This window comes from Catharus ustulatus, chromosome 3 (genome assembly GCF_009819885.2).
Source record: "Catharus ustulatus isolate bCatUst1 chromosome 3, bCatUst1.pri.v2, whole genome shotgun sequence".
Lineage (NCBI taxonomy): Eukaryota > Metazoa > Chordata > Aves > Passeriformes > Turdidae > Catharus > Catharus ustulatus.
Genome location: NC_046223.1, coordinates 97,925,231 through 97,940,579, shown reverse-complemented (window position 1 = coordinate 97,940,579; position 15,349 = coordinate 97,925,231). Strand labels below are relative to the sequence as shown.

At 37.1% G+C, this 15,349-nt stretch overlaps 1 protein-coding gene across 17 annotated transcripts in view; it reads left to right on the top strand.

Annotated features, from left to right (window-relative positions):
* The window catches only part of DLGAP2 (DLG associated protein 2), a 465,971-nt gene that overhangs the window by 411,449 nt on the left and 39,173 nt on the right, over positions 1 to 15,349 (top strand). For all 17 annotated transcript variants that reach the window (XM_033054074.2, XM_033054084.2, XM_033054073.2 and 14 more), the window contains one exon: positions 13,639 to 13,988. In XM_033054074.2, the coding sequence (XP_032909965.1) occupies positions 13,639 to 13,988 (350 nt within the window). The remainder of the gene's footprint in view (positions 1 to 13,638; positions 13,989 to 15,349) is intronic.

The following is a 15,349-nucleotide window of genomic DNA, read 5'->3' as shown; positions in this document are numbered from 1 at the left end:
ATCAGGTGGAAAATTTTCCCAGTGTATACTACTTTTAAATTCAAATTGAAGCAGCTAGCCAGAAATACTAAATATGTGATTCAATTAGATGTAAGAAATCCTTTGCCAGCAACAAACATGGACTAAGCAGCCTCTGTTAAGTTCTTTGGGTTTTAGTCTGATGAATAAAAGAAGGGATAATTTTCAGTTTCTTAAAACTACTCCATGTATTCCTCTAACCCAGTTTTGGGGTTTTTTTTTTTTTTTTGTTGTTTTTTGGGGTTTTTTTGTTTGGTTGGTTTTTTTTGTTTGGGGTTTTTTTGCTAAAACAGTATTTTTTCGCTGGATTAATGGTAAATGAATGGATTAATGATTTTAAAAATCCACCTAGCTATAGACTTCAGCACAATGGGAACTTGGTCAGGGTACATAAAGGCATCTGGATTTCTGTCCTATGTTAAATGTCCAAAGTCATTTGTCCCACTTCAGGGATTTCCTGCCAATCTTGAGAAGAAGTTAGCATGATGCACTGTTGGATTTAGGGAATATAGTTGCTAGCCTTAAGTTGCCAGTATGCTGCATGAAATTTTTTAATTCTTCTAGAAAACGTAGCATAATGCAATCTGTCAGATTTTTCCAACCTTAATGATTCTCTCAGCTGTGCACGCACCTCCTTCTTTCTGATTCATTGTAGGTAGCTCAATTAGGCTCATGCCTGCTAAAGATTTCACTGAGGGAAAATGAAAAGTAGGAAATTGTCTTTGGGCCATTTTACTTTTGTTAGTCAGCTGGACTTTGCTTGGCAATGAGTAAACTTCAGAGAATTCCACATTTACTGAACTATTCAGCACTAATTCCAAAACCAATTAATTTAAGCAAGGTCATGTTGGATCAGGGAGTTTTCAATTAGAGCTCCTACAATTACTCAGGATGCCTGAGGAATTGCAGGTTTCCCTTTTCCTGACTTCAAGCTATTTTCAGCTTTCCATTTTCAAATAAAGAGCTATGTAAGGTGAATTTTTATAGCCCATATTTGTTATTTAGCCACAAAGCTCTTGTGGTCAGTGAACTGATTGCATAGTCATGTACTTACAAAAATAAATGGACGAGAATGTGATATTTCACAGAGCAATTGTACTGTTCCATAGCATGGCTACCCCTTCAAACCCTAAAAGGACTGATTCACTGGTTGCTATCTGAATACTAATAACATTAGTTATTGTTTCTAGGTTTTTCTGGTTTGTCAGGTTTTTTGCCACGTATGAATATACCAAAGGTGGGAAAAAGCTGTGGTGCTACTACATATGGCAACCCTCCCATGAGAAAAACATAAGTGTCAGGACTGCTCAGCTTGGGGAAGAAAAAGCTCCAAAGGAATTTTATAAATGCATATAAACATAAAAATTAAGAGAAAAATGCTCTTCAGTTCTTAAAAGCAAAATTATTTATGAGCAACAGATGTGTGATTGTCTTTTTATTTCCTCAAGTATGAGATACTTCTTCCAGGTGGCTGTTTGGATCTTCTTAATCTGATGCACTATGGCTAGGAAAACCCAACCAAATTAGGGAAAATTTATGCATGAAGGAACATCTCCACAATTTCTGTTCTCTCTATAGAAATAAATGCTCAGTGTGAGAGGATTTTTACTGGTATCCATTGCTAAGTAATAGCTAGCAGTGGAATCCACAACAAGTAGGTTTAAAGACATGAAGCATTGAGTTCAAATAAGATCTAGAAGGATGTGTTCTCAATCATAATTTATTATGTTGACTTTCTTTAATTACTGTTGGGGCTCTATGGAATTATCTGACCCTCTAACTCTCTGCAGGAAACACCATCTATCTCTGGGAGCACTTGGGCATCCTGAGTTAATCCTTTGATGCTGTGCCAATTTGTGTTCCTGTACTGTGAGAATAAATCTTTTCCTAACAAATGATGAGCACAGGTCTACACTTGGATACGCACACATAATTTTCATTGCTCTGGGTGTATCTAGAGAGCATAATTAGTCTTTAACTTTTTAAAACATATTAAAGTTCTGCTACTATGCTGACGCTGCTGTTCAAGAGCAGCTCCACATGGTAGAAATTGCCCAGGAAGTCTAGGATGAAGGTGACACAAACACTTTGGTTTAAGGAGTTCGACAGGATGGCCAAGGGGCTGTCACAACTGTTCACAGCTCTGGGATTCCTGGAGATGGAGTAAGGCTATGCTAATCAGGGCTGCCTGGCCTCTTCAAGCTGATGAGGCATGAAAGCAGTTGGAACAGTAAGCCAGGAGCTTTTCATAATTTTCATTCTCCCTGGTGCAGATTATATTCAGAGTCAAAGATAAAAAATGAAGTCACTGCCTTCCCTCTATGGTTAGTTTAAAAATGTGTAATGACTGTTTCTCTCTTGCTCCTGCTGTTCTGTGCTTGAAAAAATTCCTCCGTAACCCACTGGATTTGCCAGACAGCCGGCTCTTTTTTCATTAAAAAGAACATCTATGCTGCCTCCCCTGGCTGAACTTGGCTTCAAAGCTATTCTGTTCACAGAGTTTTCTCAGCTATGTTTTCTTTACGGTATATTATATGGTAAAAAAAAAAAAATCAGAAAAATATGACATGCAAGGAAGGTGATTCACTGCTCAGTTTGAGCCCTTCCTGATGTGGTAGAAGCTGACAGTGGCAGATGTAGATCTCAGCCCAGCTATTCACCCTGAGTTTGCCAGAGGCCTTTGTCTGTGCAGCTGAGGGAAGCAGACAGGATGGGTGACCCTGGAAGCACCAGTTCATCGTGCTCCCTTGCAGTGAAAAAGAAGGAAGGACCCTGCCTGTACTTCTCCTCCTGGGTTCCCCTGTGAAAGAAAATAACCTCTAATGTGTCTTCTCAGAAGCTCTGCATTTATTCAGTCCTGTTTTTTGTTGAAGGTATATATGTCAGGAGCCATAATGATGATATACACACTGGAACTACATTCCTTGCCATGCCAGCAATACAAACATCATTTGAGCCATTTCTGCATCAGGAAACTTTTTCAGACTCAGATCTACCCTAGAAAGACAATTGATAAACCTGATACTTAAAACATACTTGGAAGATTTTTTTCCAGAATATCAGAAAAAATAAAGACACTAAAATTGGTGAATTCCTAGGGCATAACCTGGCAGAATTAGCCTTTGACCAGACCGTTTAGTTGAATTGTGTTAGCCTTCAGGTCAAGCCAACTAAAGATAGATGCTTTTGTGCAATCTGAGTTGGCTAAGTCCCCATGACAACAAACTCTGATTAGTTCAAAGACAGTTGATTGGTACCATTTTAGACATCTACCCAGGACCTAGAGGAGAATTGTATCATTCTAGACAAGAAGCTGTTGTTTAGGAAGGAAGGCTTTGGTACCTATATTTTGGTGAGTTAGACTGAATACAGTGTATGGATCCTATTGTGCACCAACACAGGATCAACAAACCCCAGCCTACACTGAGGTGATTTATTATCAATGAGTAGCACTTTGATAGTTCCTGACAAAGTTTTTCTTGCTGTAAGGCCAAGGTTCAGTCTCAGCATATAGTCCATTAAAAATTACACACTGTAAACCACAAACACCAGAGTAATCCCAACAGCACACTACTACTCCTCAAGGGCAACTAAGGGACATCCAGAGTTATGGAAGATACTTAGTTTGAAGTGAGTAAAATACCGCTTGCCTTTCTGAGAATGAGAACAGCATATCAAGAACACATCAATGAATCGTTACTTTTATATGCATTTCTTTACCTTTTGGGACATTCCTGTGTCCAGAAAAATACATGTATTTCCACTCTGTGTCTCCTTCCCCCAGTCAAAGAAATTATACAAATTTCAGTCATGAAAGTTCATCTCACATGACACATATATAATGTAGGTGTCAAAGGCAATCACCTTAATATCCAATTATAGCCAATGGATATATATGTCCTTTATAGCTTCTACCCATTATGAAAGAAGTGGTGCTCTGGATATCCCTGTTGCTCTCTGTTGTCTATTAAAATGGCCTACAATGATAGCATTGCATAGCTAGCAAACTTTCATTAATCTAAGGCAAAAGTTAAACCTATTCAAATTGCATTATAGGATGAAAACTAAGGTTAAATTTGGGTCCCACTGAAAACAAGAAAGGAGAGAACTATACTCTTAGAGATCTGAGAGGTAAAAACACAGCAGCATCATTTTCTACACCTTAATACAGGGCTGGGAGCCTGCAAGTAGCTTTCTTAGCACTGGTTTTGACACTCATACTGACTCCATCCATCTGCTTCTTGGGTAAAATGGCTAATGGATTTTAAAAAAAGTGCACTCTGGGTTTGTGTCCAGACTTGTAATTTCTGTGGATTAAATTAATTGTTTAAAGGCATTAAGTGCATTTGTTTAAAATATCTAGTAATCTCTTTAGTTCTTTAGTTCTTTAATGCAGATTATTTTCACAGTATAGTGATAAAATTATGCAACATTACCTTAAGGGTTTTGGAGAAAAAAATAAAATTGTTTTTCTCATCCTCTTCATCTTAAAATTCCTTACTGTAAGTTAAATAAAATTACAAGCTACACATAGTTACTGTAAGAAAGAGAATAGAAAATAGATAAAACAAAACCAATTATAAGCCTACATAACATATTCATGAGGGGGTTTATGAGGCTGATGAAAATTAATTTAACTGAGTGAGAAGGATATGTGGGAGTTCAAGAAGAAATTCTATTGAAAAGCCTTTTCAGTTTTATGTTTTATTTCAATGTGAAAAGAGTGGCACAAGAAGAGTGATTCTTACTGTTAAGAACTTTTTTTCTCTTTGTCTCTTACTGTATTGATGATGGGACAAATGCAGTCTTCATTCCTGAAAAGCTGCACATACATTTTGAAAATGAAATATAGTTAAAGGAAATTTTTCCTTCCTGTAACTGAAAAACGGAGATGGTGTTTTTTAATGCAACTTCAGTATTTTAGAGGCACATAAGAACTGTTAAGAAGAGCAGTACAGCTGTCAGCACTTTGCTGTGCCATCTACAGGATACTGGTTAGGCTATAATTTCTAGCTAATTAACTGTTCTGAAATAGAACCCTTTGTAACCAGTCCATCAGCAATCTATGAGGTTTGTGTTGCCCACATCTCTTTTAATTTTAGCAAAGGCCTACGATTTCTGATCTTGATGTCTTGTTTGATTTGCATTTCTGTTTTGAGACTAACATTAATTACACTGTCAAAACATATTTATCATTTATGTAACATGGAGCTGCCTACAGACCTAAGTTTTCTCAGTATGGAGGTAACATCTTGCGCACTGAATTGCTTGATTATAGTAATTCCTTTTATACATTTCTTCTCCAGGGAGACTGTAGCAGCTCCAGCTTTTTCCAAATTTAGTGGTCACATTTCCACTTAATTGTTAGTTTCCTGTACAAAATCAGATAGATGTACAGAACTGAAGCCTAAAAGGATCTACTCTGAATATTGAGACTAACCTGTCGCACACACAGATTTTTTTTTTTAAAAAAAACCTCATCCAGTAATTTTGCCTTATCCCAGTAAATTTTAATTGAGGTTATGTGTCATACTAATTATTTAAGTAGTTTCTAAAAGTGCTGCACAGATTCTGTTTATCAGAGACATGTCAAAGACAGATGCTGCTTTAAAAATAGGGTCTTTATATGTAATTTATTTGGCAGCAGTGTCTCAGTGATACACTATTTTGAAAAACTTTCGAAAAAATTGTATACAGAGGAAGTGCAATTCTTGTCTGTGTCAATAATATGTTAGTATGATGGTCCAGATCCTAAGCTGGCAAGAATTGGACAGATTCCATTGACTTCAATATCAACATTTTCAGTGGGATTAAGAGCAAGGTCTAGTCTAGTGCCTCAAACTTCTAATTTAATGTTCAAAATTACAGAAACACAGAAGGTTTGTCCTTCACTGCAGTCTGGAGTTACAAGGATACCTTGGGCAAAGCTGGTACTGGCTGCTAAGTAGTAGTTTCAGCAGAAGGGATCAAGGTGCTGGAAATTAGGTTTCAGTCATTACTGCAGGCAAATTTCATTCAGATTTGCTTCACCATGCAGCTCACAGGGGATCAGGAGCAGGGCAGATGAAGCTCCCAATTTTCCAAAGAACACTGGTAACAAAAGACAGGAGAGGTTATGTCCCAGTGCAAACCACTGTGTCACAGGAACAGAGCTTTGGGCTGGAGTTTTTCTCATTCCTTTAGGCATTTCATAGCACCAGAGAATCACTGAGGTTGGATAAGACCTCCAAGGTCATCGAGTTCAACCTGTGACTGAACACCACCATGGCAACTAAATCAAGTGCCAGGCTCACTTGTTCCTTGAACACTTCCACTGATGGAACTGTCAAAATTAGATGTCCTAATTTGAGCTGGATGTCCTTGATTGTCTTTATGGTTGACAGAGAAAAGCACAGGATGATTCATTTCCTGGTAAAATAAGCATCTAAAATGGGCAAGAATTGCCCCCAGAATTGCTTATTTTTCTCACAGTAATTCTAAAAGTGATTGGACAACTAACTTAGACCTGGATGACTGGGTTTTTTCAGTGACTGATGTGAGGTGAGATGGATTCCCATGTATAGTTCCCAAAAACTGTCTTGAAGGTCTGATATAATTCGCTGTTACTAAAAGACCCTACTTACAATACTGGCACAGAATAAATGCAACATTTTGCCCCCACGGGTTGTGCCAACATGAGACTGCCAATTAACATCTGACTTTAGGGTGCAACAAATATCCAGGTTCACTTAATCACAAGACATGTAAAATGATCCAACAGGAAAACAAGTTACAAAGTTATAGATGCATAACATCCAGGCAATGTTTAATATACATAGTCTAAACAAAGTGCAGCCCGTGGTGTAAACTGTGCTGATCAAAATCATCTGAGTGTAAGTGCTCCTTACAAAAAAAATCTCATAAAAATATCACTGTTATATTTTTATATCTCATATCTATGTATGTGTGTGTGTATATATCAGAGTCATATATATATATATATATATATCACTGTTTCTTACTGTTTAATTTTAGAAGGAAGAGACTGGGTCATTTCACAGATACCCAAACTCAAGACTGTCTACTGAGAAACTCTCTGGTCTCTTTACTGGCTAGGATTCATCATGGAGGCCTGAATGAGAAAAGGGAGGAAGCAGAAAGGTTAACAACTAAAGTAACTCTCTGATTATGTTAGAGAGAAATTTATTCAGAATTTAATTAAAAGAGTTAACTTAATTAAAACCAAAATTATCTCTTGAATTTCAATCACAGTATGACATTGGTACATTTTAATGACTATTTTTGCAAGGTTTGAATATTCTTATAATTTAAAAAACACACTCTCAACTACCTTATAAATGGAGAAACTCTTGAACATGGAAAGAAATTACAGGATCTTTTGTCCCCAGATCAGCGAGCAAAGGTGTGGACCTTTCCAGGGAGGAGCAAAGGAAAGGGCTGGAGAATGTGATACATTTCCCTTGTCTGCCCTACATCCTCATACAGACAATATTTCAATTTAAGTACAAGTGTGTTAGAGGAGTATTTTGAAGAACTTGATTTACATCCAGGCGCCTTTCTAGGGTCAGGAATGGAGCAAATCTCTCTTTTTTTCTGTGCATCCTGAGCACATACTGCTCCAGCACTGAAAGAAGAAAGTTGACACCCCAATCCTCAGTGTAGGTTTTGAGGTGGTCACTGAGGGCACACATTGAAAATGGCAACCTTGGATCCAAACAGACTGATTTACTGATTTACTGGGATCCAAAGTTGATTCAACCTTTTCATCTTCGTTCTGACAGATCTATTTTTCTTAATTCAATACCAGAGGTTACACACGTTAAAACTAAGCATTTTGAAATCTTTTTAAAGGTACCACTGATTTGAGAAGGAAGCCCCTTACTAACATTTCAGAATTTGACTAAGAAAAGCTGATTATTTCATACAATTAAACTGGCATGTTTGATACTAGTCTCCTTTTAATGATGTTTGGAGTCAGAGACTGGTATAGATGGAAGTTGAAAAGAGAAATATATATAAAAAGATGTGTCCCAACACCCTCTCTTTTAAACTATATTCTTATTTTTGACATTCATGCTTTGTTAGAAAAATAATCAAATAATTAATTCTTCATGTAAGAACTAATTAATTAATTAATTAATTAACTCTTTTAATGTCTGAGATTTTTTTTCTCAAAAGTCTCCTTTGATTTCTTAATGTTCTTTTAATGATCATCATTCTGTGTTTTGAGAAGTAACTGTTAGGCATCCATATGTACATTTTTATTTTAGGACTAACTCAGAATTTCTAATGACCATGATGGAGAACAGTGGAGAGATTTCAGGGCATTTCAGGGACAGTCATGCTAGCTGGGACTTCCAAAGCCTTTGGCTAAAACAGTATGCACCAAAAGACTATTCCAAAAACTCAGTACTCTTTTGATACAGGATTAGATTTGTCACCTTTCGTTATGAGAAGGTCTCTTTTTCCTCTTCTGAAATAATTTCAGGGTTGGTGTTGACTTTCCCAGTGCAGAGCAGAAGCTCTAGACCCAGCCTGGGCACCTGCATTGTGTTTCTGCTGGTGATGTGGTCCTCAGCAGAGCTCTGTGTGCCTTCAGCAGCATGCCCCTGGGACCTCTGCCCCCAGGGCAGCTCCAAGCTCCCTGCAGAGTAATTATCCTCCTTTTGAATAAACCTCCTTACAAAACAGAAAATCCAGTTTATTCCTGCCACAACCATTTCCTTTAATTGATGGTGCTTTCATGTAAATTCGTCATCCAGCTAACTTTGTGATCTCAGCCTAAATAATGTTATTTTGACTAAGTGCTTAATGGTTATATCGATTTGTAAAAGCCCCTCAGGTGATTGTATCTTGCAAATGGACCAAAAGGGGTGATTTATTAAAAGGCTGCCTTTTGAAAGGTATTCTGAATGTCACCTACAGCCACTGCTATTTCATCAAATAGATCAGATTTCTCCTACTGCCTTGTGCCTGTGAAGGTCTGTGGCTAACCTGAAGTTATATCTAAATTGACTTATTTTAGTAATTTTATTTCTAGTATAAACATTTTTTGGCACTGAAATATGGGTGGAATAACTGACTTCTATGGCTGTAAAAACAGTAACTTTTAGCAAGTTTAGACAATTGCAGTGTAGATTAAGAGGGCTATTCTGCTTCCAGCTATATCAATTAAACTGTTGCTTATGAATTATCAGGAAATCTTCCTTGTGTTTCTACTATGTATACCCAAACCACCAAATTCCAGTTCTCCAGTTCTGGAATTTTCTTCCTGGCTACTCTGTGGTATTGCCATAGCACCTGATATTTTGGTTGTGACTGATGCTGCCTGGCTGGCATCACACAGCACAATAATATTATTGTGGTTTACAGAACAGGTCATTTGTAGCCCTCTCTGTGCCAACTTTGGCATTGCTGGGCAATCTTGTCTATGTGAGGATTTGTCACTTAAGATATCAATCCTTACAAAACTAATTTGATGTTTTACACTTTTTTCTGACTGGGTGACAAATTAATGCATATATTATGCTGCACTGCTACATTCTCATTTCTCCTGAACAATTTATACTTGGTTATGATTATATTATATTATATTTTAATTTATATTTTATCATAATTTATACCTGACATAATTGTTGAATTTGGTCCACTATGAAACAGCACAGAACCATTTTGTTTTCTCTCCATTTCTCTAACAATGTCCTTCCTTAAAGGAAAACACAGTGAAGCCAATTGCACATATTTATGTTGAAGTGGAGCAAGTACCTAAGCAGTTAATACTTTGATTTAAATAGGAGTCTGAAATACCCATATGGTTTAGAACTAGAACAGTTTTTCACCATTTTTATGATTTTTGATTGATCATTATAAGCTAATAGAGGAAAACAGAATGTATGTTAGGACCTTCAAAAAATATTTTTCCCACCTTATTAAATTAGGCAAAAAATAAATTCTGCTCCATATATCAAGATAGCCTTTTAATACAACTAGAAAGAAAATTTTAGTTTCTTTTTCTAGTTTATTCATAAAAAGGCATATTTATGTCTAAGGAAATCAGAAATCTTTGGTCAGCACCAGAAACAACAGGAAGTTATCTGGATTGATGTTTTATGTGTCCAAACATGGAGCAGGTCTCTGGCATCTGCTCAAGTCCACAATTTAAATCTGTCTGAAGCCATCCTGCACCAGCTCTGCGCTCCTGGTGCTGTGCTGTGCTCTTTCACACTCCTGCCTCACACTCCTTCACATTTCCTGCTGTGGGGCTGCCTCTGATGCTCAGCTTGTCTGTACTGAAGACAGGAGTTCTCCATCCCAGTCTTCTCATTCCCAGTTCAGTTTTCATCACCACCATTCAGTGCCCCATGGAGCGATGGGGCACTGTTTTCAGTCAGTGCTCAGCACCCCAGGACTGCATTGCCCAGCACCAACCCTCTCTGTGGGGCAAGCAAAATCCTCCACAGCTCTGGAGTTTGCAGAATGATGACTGAAAATGGGAAAGACACAAATCAGTGCTGAGGAGGCTTTATATGCTTGCTTTGGACTATTAACCACTAAGGGAAATAAAATTTGCAAAGGTGACAGGAGCCCCTGTCTATCACCATAAGCAGATGATAAATAAAAAGTTCCTTTTCTATTAGAAGAAGGAAATGTTTCTTCCCATATATAATGTGTTATATTTACAATTGCCAGGACCAAGAACTAGACATGATAGAAAAGCATTATTGTTGGTAACAGGACTATTCTCAGATACCATTAATAATTGAAACAATTTGCAAGTGACATAAAATTTCATGCTTCAGACCTTGAGGCAGCATTTATTTATTAGAGATCTAAACCCAAACATGAACAGTAAACTGTGGACTCTTGTGTTACTTTCTCCTTTAACAAGACCCTAATCTGTTATGTAGTCGTTTCTTAAGTCAGCAAGACATACCAAGTTATCCCATTTACTTCACTAGAACCACTTTAGTGTTTAAAACAAATAGAATTTGGTAGCAAGATTTGACTCTCTATCCTCTTACTTGACTTTGTTAGTCTCCAATTAGTCCCAGATTTCTGTCTCTGAAACTGTTATTCCAGATAAGAACTCATTAACAGTGTTGAGATGGACTTTTTCATTCCCTGCTCAATATTTGATCTGTGTGACTGTATAAGAATTAATTTAATTTCTTCCTGCCGTATTTCACTGTAAACATGTAGCCAGTTTTTCACAAACTTCCAGTCTACTGGAAGTTTCTTCTACTTGTTGAACTTGTTGAACATCTGTGGGATTTTTAATTTCTGTTTAGTGTTCATGATCAAATGCTTGCCAGAACACTACAGTTACTCAAATACTCGGTAGCTTTAAATCATGTCACTCTGCTGAAAGAATCAGACATTTTAGAATAAAATATTCAATCCTAGGGGGAGAAAAAAGGGGGGAATTAAAAAAAGCAAGAAATTGTTTTGGTTTTGCCACAGGGAGAATTTTTCTTCTTCAGAAATGAAAATGAAGATTAAGTCAGCTATGAAGGGTTGCAACAGCAGTTTAACATTCATATTCGTTAGACAGAGAAGTGATCTGCTGCTCAATTAGTAGGGATATACCTGCTTGTGATGTTTCATTATCGCATTAACCATATGCTTGATTATTCACTGCTGTTCTTTTACATGAAGACAGATGTAAAAAACAGTAAAGTAGTTATCACAGTTATAACCTGTCTTATGTTACAGGTGAAATTGGCTTCCTATGCTGGATATTGTTCATGATATTTCACCCCATTTTCTCTCTATCTAATGTTTCCCAGGACATTGATCATTTGCATCTACATTTACAGGGGGAAGGTGGGGGAGCAGCATTATGGCAACTGTCTTAGTGGAAACATTCCTCAGCCCCACTGCTTGAGTTCTTTAGACTCTGTCTTAATTTTCAGTCTTTACAGCCTCCCCCTTCTTCTGTGAACTTTCTGTACTCCCTAAAGCATCTGAAAAATATTGAGTTTTTGCTTTCTTCTTAATTGCTGGTTACAAAACTGACAGGAGATAAGATTGGTGATAGGACAACAAAATGGCACTTCAAAAAAGCCATCCCAGATTCTGAAGAGCATGTTTCACGTGTTTTACATGTTTCACTCTGTTAGAGCAATTTAGCTCAGAGCAAGGCTATAAATCTCTACCAGAATTGAGGGCATCAATTGTAATTCAAAACGTTCTTTAAATGGAAGTTTTCTTTCCTAGCTCTGCCTTTCTCTCTTTTATGTATGATAGCACTTTTATTTATGATTATCAAGAGTCAACATATAAGAGTTGCTTTCTCTAAACTCACTGTTCACTTAGGCTAGCCTGGTGATATAAACTTAGCAGTCCAAGGTGTTAAACCCTTAGCTGATCTCATTATTCCAGATAGCTGCAACAAAGCATTATACAGAAAGCACAACTGGAGAGGCTACTCATCAGCCCACACTGGTGTAATGGGAATAGGAGCTCTTATAAAATCCTTTCTGGACTCAAGTAACTCCAGTTCCAAGGTCACTCAAGTCGCTGTTGCGATGTCAATCCATTTAGTAACACTAGACAATGGCAAACTTACTCATGTAACTCTACAAGAAGTGAATTTGACTTAGTTTCTCCATACAGGAATAAAGAAAGATACACCACAATGCATTTTTTTAATCAGTTGCTAATTTTATGAATTATGATTATATGTGCTTTGGGGAAAATACTCTTCCACAACAGAAATACTCTTATTAATACAAAAAAGAAAAGTTTAAAAGTGTATAGTTGGCTTAGACAATTAGAAAATTCAGCTGTGTGATATTAATGACTAAATATTAATCTCTATGAAATTTTTAAAATTTTGTAAGGAAGCAGTATTGGAACAGTTCTGCATCTGTAGAGTTTTCTTGGATCTTTTATTGAGCCTTATGCTGGAAGACAGAATCTATGTTAAACCAGTCTCATAACTGCTCTGCTCATCAAAGTCTTAATAGCTTTGCATATATTACAATATTTTTAACATGCCTTGAATTTCCTTTTATTAACTGCATTGTGAATATTTTTTAAATATATGCTTCTTGCACAAGTAGGTAGCCAACCTTGCCTAATTTCAACCAGTGTACCTGTAAGGATTTCAAACAGTTAAAGTGTGGTATACCGTAAAGTAGAAGTTGTTGAATAATATTTTGTTACAGTATATTGATACTGCTTTCTTAATATACTGTATCTGTACAAAGCTCACAGTTCAGATGACAAAAATGGGAGAAAAAAAATCTTCCTTTATTTCTTTTATGAGCTTGATACTGTAATCTCAGAAGCGTCAGTGTGTACTTACCCAGCATAAGCCTTAACACACATATCCTTGCTAACTCTCTTTCATCTTCACTGTAATTTGGGATTCCCATTTCCACCCCTTCCTGCTTCCTTGCTGTAATAAAATGTTTCTGACTCTGATTGACACTTGCAAATAATAGTGAGGTTCATGAAGAGCACTACCTCACACCATCCTAAGTTTTAAGTAGCACAATCTTAAGGTTATTTCTGTCATCATGTTTCCATCAGATTAATCTGCATTTCTCTCTTTCTATTTTTCTTTACTTTTTTTCTTTCTGCTTATTTTTTTTTTCCTTTTAATTCTTTCCATAGCTGTAACTTATACAAGTTACAAAAAAACGCCACCACCAGTACCCCCTCGTACCACTTCCAAGCCACTGATCTCCGTCACGGCACAGAGCAGCACGGAATCCACGCAGGACGCGTATCATGACAGCCGGACTCAGAGGATATCCCCATGGCCACAGGACGGGCGAGGGATGTACAACTCCACCGACAGCCTGGACAGCAACAAGGCCATGAACCTCGCCCTGGAGACAGCGGCGGCGCAGCGCCACGCGGCCGACAGCCAGAGCACCTCCATACGCACCAGCGACAAGGCCATCCTAGTGACAAAAGCAGAGGAGTTTCTCAAGAGTCGACGCTCCTCCATAGGGATCCAGGTAGTCTGTCATTAACGTCTGTCTGTGATGAATTGCTCGTCTTCTTTCCCTAAATAGCATAGAATGAGTCATTCAGCTTCACTTGCTCTAATAATCTAACAAACAACCCCTGGCTGCTCAGCGCTAATTGCAATTCACATCGTAGCTCTGCAGAAAAGTCTTTGGCTAATACACTGTACCTGAGAGAAAATGAATGAATAAATCTCTGGGGAGGTTACCTGTCATTAACACTTGATATGAAAATTATATTGCAGAGCTACAGGTGGACAGCATGTTCATCTCCTTCCCTCCATGAATTCACAGTCTTTTTTACAGAATTTCACCAGCTTTAAAATGCTTTACTGTACTTTTTCCATTATATTTCTCTTTTGACCTTGGAAAATGGTCAAAATTTGGTAAAGCTACTCAATCTTCAAGTAGTCTACCCAAAGAAAGACCCTTGCCTTTTAATTGTGCTTGGAAGAAGGTATCAAAAAAGAGAAAGAAATGTTCTACTGTTGATACAGCATAATTAGAGATGGCAAGTAATAAAATAACACTAATAAACACAGTCTTTGAGCATTCTTCCATTTGTCCATCAAAACCCACAATATTTATTTCACCTGACAAAATGTGTGGAAAGTTCAGTCAAGTTCTGTTGTTATAGGCAAATGAAGTAACACAATTCCAAATGCAAATTTTGATTGCTATCTCTTCTGCTAAATGGTAATTACTAGATAGATAGAAATGGTCATTTGTTCAAATCTTTAGGAAATACCAAGTAATAATAAAAATTGGAAAGTTGAACTTGCAAAGAGTGTGAAGCCCTTTGACACAGAAGTAGAGGAAAATTTAGGCTTCTGTTCTGATGAATATCCACTTTTACAGCACTGGGTTCACTTTTGTGCTTACTTTTGCTAGATTAGTGATAGAGAAACTGACATTTATTTTGACATAGGTATTGTGGAGACAGCAACATAGTTCTTGAGATGGTAATCGTCCATGTAAAAAAGCCCAGTGAGTGACTGCGTATTAGAAATATACAAGAATATAAAAGAAAGGATATGATTTTCTTTAAAAGTAATAATTGCGTTTCCATTAATTTCATAATGTAGTCATAGAAAAGTGTTTGGGTTAAGCATGTCACAGCTGCTGATTGAACGTTACAGTTTAACATTTTACCATGCTGTAATTTTGCTGTTCCATAATGCATTAGACTAATGGGAAGGAATCAGCTTTGCCAGAAAGCTGTTTGTCCCTTTCCTTGACATAAAAGTTTTTGCTTCTGATTCTTCAGATACAGAAAAGTAAAATTCAATTTTACAACCATGGCAAAATATTCACCTGGCTACTTTTCAAGTGTTTTACAAAGTAATTAGTGT